This window comes from Nuphar pumila, chromosome 14 (assembly GCF_984573655.1).
Source record: "Nuphar pumila chromosome 14, dmNupPumi1.hap1.1, whole genome shotgun sequence".
NCBI lineage: Eukaryota > Viridiplantae > Streptophyta > Magnoliopsida > Nymphaeales > Nymphaeaceae > Nuphar > Nuphar pumila.
In genome coordinates this window covers 89,107,057-89,116,073 of record NC_143262.1, presented here as the reverse complement: position 1 = coordinate 89,116,073, position 9,017 = coordinate 89,107,057, and the positions used below count along the sequence as shown (strand labels likewise).

Genomic DNA, 9,017 nt, shown 5'->3' with positions numbered 1-9,017 from the left:
CATTGCAGCGTGCGAGAATATATATAAAACTGAACAGATTAGGCTTCATTTCTAGCTCTTCCTCGTTTTGCCCTATAGGTTTTAAGTATTTTATGATAGATCTGAACTGTTGTAAGTGTTCAACTGTTGGAAGTGTTCAGCATAATCGATTTAGTTGAAATACTCTTGAATTATGTTTTTTTATGAAAAACATGATTTTATGAGCATAAAAAAACTGGTACCTTCGTCACCATTGATTTTGGATCACCAAAAAAGCTTGTATACATGTCAGATTTGAGTGATCCAAAAGCTGTTCCCACTAAACCAAACCTATAAATCACATCTATTATGTTAAAAGTGACAAAAAATGCTTAAAACTACCAATTTTAACAAGATAACGAAAAAGAGCCTAATAAACCAATTTTTTTATATATATATATATATAGTCTGTAGGACAAAAGAATCCAAGGCCCTCGTTTTGAGGGGCAGTGGACCTCACCAGAGAGAGAGAGAGAGGAGGTGCCCACTTTGGTTCGTCAGAGTCTCTCTCTAGCCCTCAATCGGGGAAAAAGATAGAAAGGAAAAAAAGAGTTTACAAAAGCGACAGTGAGAGAGAGAGAGAGAGAGTTTGGTCATCCCTCAAAAAATCTAGGGTTCTCATACTCCATTTCGCGTTTCGCTCGTTGTCTCCTTGAATCTCTTTTTTCGTCTCCCTACTCATTTCTTTTCTCCTTTTTTCCTTCTAAGAGGCGAAACAGAGGCTACCCATCAAAGGAAAAAGGAAGAAAACAGAGGGAACAGTGGAAAAAAGATAGTTGCCATGGCTATGAATGACAGAATCCCGCCGGGCACTTACTTTCAGTACTCTCCTTCCGGAGTTCAATCGTCGCCGTACAACACAATGAGGCCATCGTCAGCATCGATGGATCAAGAGGGGTGAGTTTGATTCTGGCCTCTTCTTGTATTGTCTTTTTTATTCTTTGGCGGTATTGGGTATATCTTTGTCTGCGTTGTTTGAATGGTTTTTGGTGTTCGCTGATTTGGATTTGTTGTTCGAGTGACAGATTTGGGTACCCATTTGGGATTTTGTTGTTAATTTCGTGTAATCTGATCGTGTGCATCTATTTCTTTTTTACCTTTTCGTTTCTAACGATTTTGATTTGGTATTTGATTTGCATCTTTTCGATATTAGATGTGGTTTGCTGTTCACGATCTGATTCATGGTTCTGTGTTTCCCTCCTTTCACTTCTGGCATCCATGGTTTTAGGATGAGGTTGAGGTTATTTTGGTTTTAATTCGTGTTGGTTGATTTTAGCCATGCATCTGTTTGCACGCTTTGTACTATTCGATTAGTTTCATGTTATCTTCTCTTGATCTTGAGTGAAGTTCGTGACTGATCTGATTTTTGGTTTTCTTTTTAATTTCTTCTTGATGTTGAATCTCCCATTCGTTTGGTTATTCTTCATTTCACTTGCTTTAGAGTTCATGCTTGAAATCATTAAGTAATGATTGCACTGATTGCGTCTTTTACTGCTTGTTTTTGTTATTGTCTGATAGATTTTCTTTTTTTTTATTGTTTTCGGTTCCTTGCTGATATGGTGCAGCAGTAATAGATATTTGGCCGAGTTGTTGGCGGAGAGGCAGAAACTGGGGCCTTTTGTGCAGGTTCTTCCACTTTGTAGTCGTCTGTTGAACCAAGGTAGGTTCTTTAAGCATCATTTGGAGTTGAATTGACTCCCTAATTCTCTTATTTTATATTTTTGTTAATAAGTTGCACAGTTGTGTTCTGTTCATGAATGCATTTAACTGCAATGGTGGATGCTGAGGGTAGGCAGATGTAGAAGCAGAATGGTTTTCTCCTCTTCTTTTTACCCCTTTTTCTCTTCCTAACTTACAGCTTGGACAAGGTGGGTTGCGACTGATACAGTGTCAGGACTTAGTATATTTACTTTTATTTGTTCTTGTGCATCATTCATGTGGTATTTTTATTTCATTTATAATTTTATATCAGTATTTCGTCAGTAGTGATTTCTATTACATTGATACATATACCAATCCTTTTCTTTTGTATAACTTAGATATCCTGAGCTTGCCAAAGGCATGCCTTGTTAAGCACATCTTAGAACCATGCTTCTGATTCAGGAGTCATATATGACTGCGGTTGAGCTATCGTAGGCCGTACTTCAGCTTCAGGGATTGCATGAGTGACTTGTATACAGCTCTCTCATTCAATACGTGCTTATACTAATTAATGAGTATGTGACTGCTGAGATCATAGTCTGTTGATCGAGCATGGTGGAAGTGGTAGTGGAGTATCGTTTCTGTGGTCTAATTTCTGTTGAGTTGCTACTTTACTGTTATGATTTCTCTTGTATGTTTGGGTTCTGCGGCTTCTGCCTCCTCCCTGGGTGTGACTTAAAGGCCTATTAACGTTTTGATTATTTGCTAGTTTGTCAAACTGTCATTAGTGTGGTAAGCTAACATGATTGCCTAAGTCACACGGATTCGGCAAAGCAGGTGCCGCACCAGCGTCGACGCGCGTGCGGGTGCGGCACCCGGTGCAGTCAACACGACCCTGGGTGCGTTGACTGCACCTAGGGTCATTTTCGTCCAATTTTTGGACATAAAAAAAATTGAGAGAAATGCAATAAAAAGTTTTTGAGAGTCAAAAGGAAATACCACTTATCGATATCATTTGCTACAACTAACAAGAAGTGCAATAAAAAGTTTTTGTGTTTTGTATTAGCATTCTTGAAGAGGGTTGAAAAGAATTCAGACTAGAAACATGGAGAATGCACATTCTTGCCAATTCAATCTCATCATAATCATGTAACAGTTTCAGGCAAACAAGCTACACCATAAGATTCCTGCTTACTCATGCTATATCCGCATCCATACCATTATGAGATTCTTAATGGGATAAGCCAACAGAGAAAATATCATAAGATTGATCCTCAGTCTACTTATGCACAGACACTTCCATTGTGTAGGCATTAGATTTTTCTATCACTCAAGTTGTGAAATGTTGATTTTCCATCTCCATTCCATAAATGTCATAAGTCATATCATAGATACCAAACATTCCTCATCTAGAAAAACAAAATTTCTCTTCCTAAACTTGTCAAGGTGTGGCCACATACCCTTGAAGGGCAGGAGGACAAGATAAAGATACTAAACCATCAATAGGCATAAAATTTTCAAACTATTGAGCATATGCCATACATAATATAACAATATTGACAACTTTAGCAACCAAGAACCAGATGCTGAGAATTTTTACAACAAAAGTTAAACTGATAAGCATTCTAAAAAGTCAGTTGCTCATATGTCACAGGGACTCTCCAACTAGGTGCCGCACCCGCACCCGATGCGGTCAACCTGACCCTGGATGCAGTCAACGCACCCAGGGTCATTTATATCCAACCTTTGGACTATATATATATATATTTGCCACACCGCCGCACCCAAAATTTTTGAAAGTGCCACACCCCCGCACCCGCACCCATGTGACATAGATGATTGCTTATCATTTCTATGTTGCTGCAGTTGAATGTGTTCTTGTTTCCTTGTCTGTTCAGGTAAGAAGCCAAAGCTCATGTCTGGGCACTAGTTATGTTCTATTTGTCCATTTGTGCAGTTTTGAGGACTGAAGAAGATAAAGATTCTTGGAACTGGTTCATTCCATAAGTAGCATGAGTTTTTTTTTGTTTCTTTGGACTGATTCTTTCCATAATTAATTCGTGTTTCCTTGGATTTTTTTTTACCACCACACCCCTTTCCAAAAAAGGCTAATTTCCCAGCACTTTTTTGTAATAATACCACCTGTATGTGGATTTCATGTTAATGGTATCTTAGAAATATGCTTGATAGTGTCTATAGTGTTGGTTGGCAATGTTGGTCACGTGGCTTCAGACCATAACTTTAATCAAATTCTTATGTGCATTTGAAGTAATCTACTTTCTTTGATGGTCACATTTAGAAAAATGTATGCTAGATAACATGATTTTCTATTGTTTCACTAATTTGGAACTATGAGCTTGGCATGGGGTGTGAGAATTATGGCAACTATTCCTTAAGGGTGACAAATAAAATGTTTGATGCATTCTTTGCTGCTGCTTTGGCGTGAGATTGGCTTGTTGTATGTTTTATTTGGCTTTATTTTGACATTTGACATAGGTATGGCCTTGGCAAACTTTATTTCCATGAATTGAACATCCGTGCATTTTAAAATACTTCACTTGGGCTAGCAGCTGTGTTATAATGATCAGTAGATAATGTTTTTGAGAGAGCAAGCAGTATGTATTTCAGAAGTTGTCAAGTTTGCACACAATTGCTTCATGTGTGATATTCTTTTGTGACACCATAAAGTTAATTTTAATACCATCGTGTACAAGTTTGGTTACCTCATCATTGTAGAATCTCTTGAAGAGGTTTTCCATTTTCTTTGCTTGAATGGTTTCTGAAACAGTTTTCCATTTTCTTTGCTTGAATGGTTTCTGAAACAGTGGAATACTAGAAATAATCGATGTCTTCACTATTTCTGTTTGCTATTTTACCATTCCTAGTTCTGACAACCCTTATTTTCTTCAATTGGTAAACCTATCTATTTTACAATGATCTGATTGTTGTTTTTCTGTTTACTTCATAGGCTTGTCTGTCTTGGTCTGGTTTTCCTATTGGATGCATATTCCCAACTACCTGGGGTTTTGATATTTGTGTTGTATTCTTTTCATTTTATTCCCTTTGGCTAGTTGCTTTGCTGGTACGGTATATCATGCCCCATGATCATTAGTTTTAGGTCAGCTTGCTAATCTCCTTTGGTAGGTAATGCTCATCCCATAATTTATTTGTTTAGTTTTTTCACTTTAATTAGAGTGTTGCAATACTTGTGGAGCATCCAACCCATTTTGTTCATCGGCAACTACTAGAAATAGAACTGTTTTATTGAGTGTGAAGCTACAAACATTCCTTAGTTACTTTTTGTGAGAACATTATTATTGTTTATTATTTTTCCTACTGCAGAAATTGTTCGTGCATCTGGTCTGGCATCCAGTCAGGGTTTTGTTGATCATGAGAGAATTGATATTGGAAGCCCCTTGCGATCAACAGGCTTACTCCCAAACGGTGCACCAATGGATTTGGAAGGATGGCCAGGCATGCATGCAGAGGTACCTGCTAATATGCTGTTATCATTTTTTTTTGGAATAGTTGGGAACTGGGTCTAAAATCTGATTAATGTATTACTCCCAAATGGTGCACCTTGGTTAAAGTCATATTACCTTACCAATCCAGCTATCTCATAAATCCTACCACATATTTTTTTGACAGAGAAGCCTACCACATCTTAGTAAAGGTATTACTGATGCTTACATGTTTCTCTTCTGCAAATTCCTATTCTAGAGCTTGAGATGGCTGGGACACGTTTATGTTGTTAATGGACGAGGAAAAGGGATCTTGTTGGCTCATGTTCTAACTAATCCGGAATGTTGTGTGATAGGTTCACTGCTGCAAATGTTTACAATGAGTTTGTTTGTGATTACTGTGTATGTTTGTGATATTGATAACTGAAGCACTTGGATGAAATTTTGCAAGAGCATTGTCTAGAAATTTAGATGTGTCTCTCAAAGTTTCAATTTCTCACTAGTATTTCAAATCCATCTTCTCCATTTCTGCAGCTTGCATTGTCCTTTTCAATTGTTGGCTGTAACCATCTACATGGGCTGTTAATTCTTCCCTGCAGATCTGATGTTTCAAAAGCTTAACACATCTAGTATTCATCCTATTTTTTTATCCCTCTTGTTCAATCCTGTTTTTTGTAATTATTTTCTTTATTCAAAAGTCTTTCTTTTTTCTGGTTACCATGAAAATGTCATAAATAGATAAATATATAAAAATATATATACATATATATCTGAACTATTCCCATATTGGGCTAATTTTTTTTTTCAGGAAAATGGTTTCCTTCAGAGGATGAGTATTTTGCAAGCATCTTCAATGGGTTGGCATGGAGCACCTGGAGTTCCTACCACTCCTGTTGTAACAAAAGTTGTAAGATTGGATATTCCTGTGGATAAATTCCCCAGTGTATGTACCAGAAACTAAATTTGATTTCCAACTAGTAAATGTGTTCGCATCAGCCTCCTTGTTTTGCTGATCTTGTCCGTTTCTCCTCTGTTTTCTTGTTCTGCCAGTATAATTTTGTTGGTCGACTCCTAGGACCACGGGGGAACTCTTTAAAAAGGGTTGAAGCTACAACACAGTGTAGAGTGTATATAAGAGGTCGAGGCTCAGTCAAAGACTCTGTAAAGGTATTACTGCTTGAGTTATTTTCTGATGAAGCTGTATTGTGATGTAGATGTGTTGGATCTGACTGCATGGTTTCTCCTTTTTCCCTTCAGTGTTCAGGAATTTCTTTATTTTCCCTTCAGTGTTTTTCAATTTGCATAATCTTTCTTGTGCCAATCGCTTTCCTGTGATTGACAAAATTTGTCCTGGCTTAAACTACTTGGAAATCCCAAATAAATCAGTAACTTGTTAACACACTTTCAATGTTTGGTCCAACTTGGATCTGTAACATATGGTTCTTCTATTGACGGGCAGATTGTGGGGATTGAACCTGCCATGTTGGATTAATAATCATCCACTGACTGGTTCACAGTTCCTCATTGGTATGCCCAGTTGCTGACCTCCTCCCTCAAAACTCCTTTTTGCTTCTGTGTGTCATGGCATAGCTAATGGAGATCTTGTACTTTTGACTATATTTGCTATATCAGTCCATTTGCTTGCCCTCTCATGTTTTTCCTTTGACCTAATGGATCTGTTTGTATATGCAGGAAGAAAAACTGAGGGACAAACCTGGCTATGAACACCTAAATGAGCCATTACATGTTCTTGTGGAAGCTAAGTTACCCGCCAATGTGATTGATTCACGACTAAATCAGGCTATTGGAATATTGGAGGATCTCCTAAAGCCTGTGGTATTAAAAGCCATTTTTTTCCCTTTTATTAAGTCAAATTAACTGGGGTTTCAATGAGATAGCTGGATGGATAGGTTGCCCTATCATAACTGAGGATCTTAGAAGCTGACTTTTGCCAATATTGGACATGAGAACCTAAGTCTGAGTCTGTGCCTCCATTGGCACCAGAACCTGGAAACTTGCACCAGAACCTGGAAACTTGTATAATCTACAGTTTAGTCCATTTGGAGTTAGGACCAAGTTTGTTAAATAAGATTGCCCATATTTTTGGGGCTGAGCTCCAGGTCTATGGCTAAAATTGACTATGGTTCAACCAAGTCCAAGCAGCAACCTGTTGCAAGTGAGAAATTTATGGTGACTTTTGACATGAACATGGATGAGTTATTCTGAGTCGCTGGCATTCTTGCTCAATTTCAAGTCAAAAGTCACTTGACTCTGGAGTCGAGGGGAATGTGTCATAAATATGTGGTGGCTATTGGCCTATTAAGTGATTTCAGTAGATCCAGTAGCAAGTCTAGTTAAGTAGCAAGTCTGTATAAACTTGGGAACGGATGGATGTCAGACACAGTTCCATTATTTCTCACAATATTTTCTGCAATCTCTGTCTCTGTTTTCTTGCATTCTGTATTTTTTGTACTTATTTGTTTACTGTTTGCTTGTTCATAGGATGAATCCTTAGACTACTACAAGAAGCAGCAGTTGAGGGAACTCGCTTTGCTGAATGGCACCCTTAGAGAGGAGAGCCCACACATGAGTCCCAGTGTCTCACCCTTTAACAGTGCTGGGATGAAGCGTGCTAAAACTGGCCGTTAGCTATACACACTATTGCTTCACATAGCAGTTACATAATATCTATGGTGTTCACCTTTCAATGGTTGGAATTTTGGTGTAGGAATAAGAATGTCATTTTGGTGCGCTGACGTATATTGAATTTCCCTGAATAGGAAATTTACATAGGTGACTTCTCACCAGAAGTCTGCTGAACAACAGCATGTGTGAATGATTTATTGAAGAAATTGCTGGGTATGTTTGTGGGGGCGAAAAACAGACTGAGGACTCTGTGTTGCTGGCATGCATACATCTGAGTTTGTTAAAGCTTTTCCTCTGTTTCTGTCTTGGCTTCCTCAGGTCATCCTCTGTTTATTCTTTTCTGTATCCTCTGCCAAGTTTCAGTGGCATTATACTATATAATCAGGAAAGCGTTTATTTGTTACTCCCTGTGTTAACTGTAGACAGAGTTGGATCTTTTTACATTAATATTTATTCCTACCTTAGACCATTGTTTGGAGAGAATTTAAGGTCCTAATCACAAATTGGATTCTGTCATGTTATTCATGATCTGCTATTTTGCATCAAGATAGATGTTTCTTATGCTTTATATGTTCAAGCTTTGTTTTCATTTCAGATGACCAACTTGGAGCATGACCATGCAAGTTGTTCAAATAGCTGGGTTCAGGAACACATCTTTGGTTTGTTCTCGCGTGTCCTCTTTTTGTCGTTGGCACAATTTATTTATTTCTGGCTAGGCTAAGGGAAAACTGCTCTCATCCCTCGCAGCATATTGGCAGCAGGCCTTTAGTTGGTAAAACCTTTGAGGTCCCCTCTGCCTGTCAGGGAGTACACCCAAGTCTTAGGGGTCATTTTTCTCATAATCAAATGTCTAGGTTGCTCTGATTATCTGTATCAGTTTTATTGAAGAACCATTCAACAGTAAATATATGTAAGCCACTGTGTAACGATGTTTGATGGGGGACCAAACTTGATCTGATCGGCGGATTTCTTACCATGGAATTGGGAGAAGTTGCTGGATGTCTGTTCTCTGCAAGAAGGTTGCTAGTTCACTTGAAATGGAACGTTAGTCAATGCTGACTCTGACAAGCATGCATAAAAAAATATTGGGGTGTTTAGTCAATTATTGTCGTCCGGGCTTGCCAGCTATTGTTGCCCTGTCTGGTAATTCTGGGTTTGTTCTTGGAAGAGGCCTCTCTAAGGGCCTGTTTGGTTCATTTGGAGAAGGCTGAGCTCACATTCCTTTCCCACCGAGTAATTCAACATTACCAC

General features: G+C 38.3%; 1 protein-coding gene across 2 annotated transcripts; it reads left to right on the top strand.

Annotated features, from left to right (window-relative positions):
* Positions 1–571: 571 nt before the first annotated feature.
* Positions 572–8,269, top strand: LOC149817327 (KH domain-containing protein At1g09660/At1g09670-like). Of its 2 annotated transcripts, none has more exons than XM_089987027.1 (7): positions 572–915; positions 1,587–1,678; positions 5,002–5,147; positions 5,929–6,063; positions 6,171–6,287; positions 6,813–6,956; positions 7,623–8,269. In XM_089987027.1, the coding sequence occupies exons 1-7, from the start codon at positions 800–802 to the stop codon at positions 7,767–7,769; spliced, it is 897 nt and encodes a 298-aa protein (XP_089843153.1). In that variant the 5' UTR covers positions 572–799; the 3' UTR covers positions 7,770–8,269. The 2 variants fall into 2 exon arrangements, with proteins under 2 accessions (XP_089843153.1, XP_089843152.1); XM_089987026.1 differs by having other exon boundaries at positions 582–915; positions 1,584–1,678.
* Positions 8,270–9,017: the final 748 nt, after the last annotated feature.

Bases quoted from the DNA above. Each gene is read 5' to 3' on its own strand.
- LOC149817327 (XM_089987026.1), top strand. From the start codon at position 800: ATGGCTATGAATGACAGAATCCCGCCGGGCACTTACTTTCAGTACTCT. The intron at 5,148-5,928 runs GTACCTGCTAAT...TTTTTTTTTCAG, and splicing joins GGCCAGGCATGCATGCAGAG to GAAAATGGTTTCCTTCAGAG. The intron at 6,957-7,622 runs GTATTAAAAGCC...GCTTGTTCATAG, and splicing joins AGGATCTCCTAAAGCCTGTG to GATGAATCCTTAGACTACTA.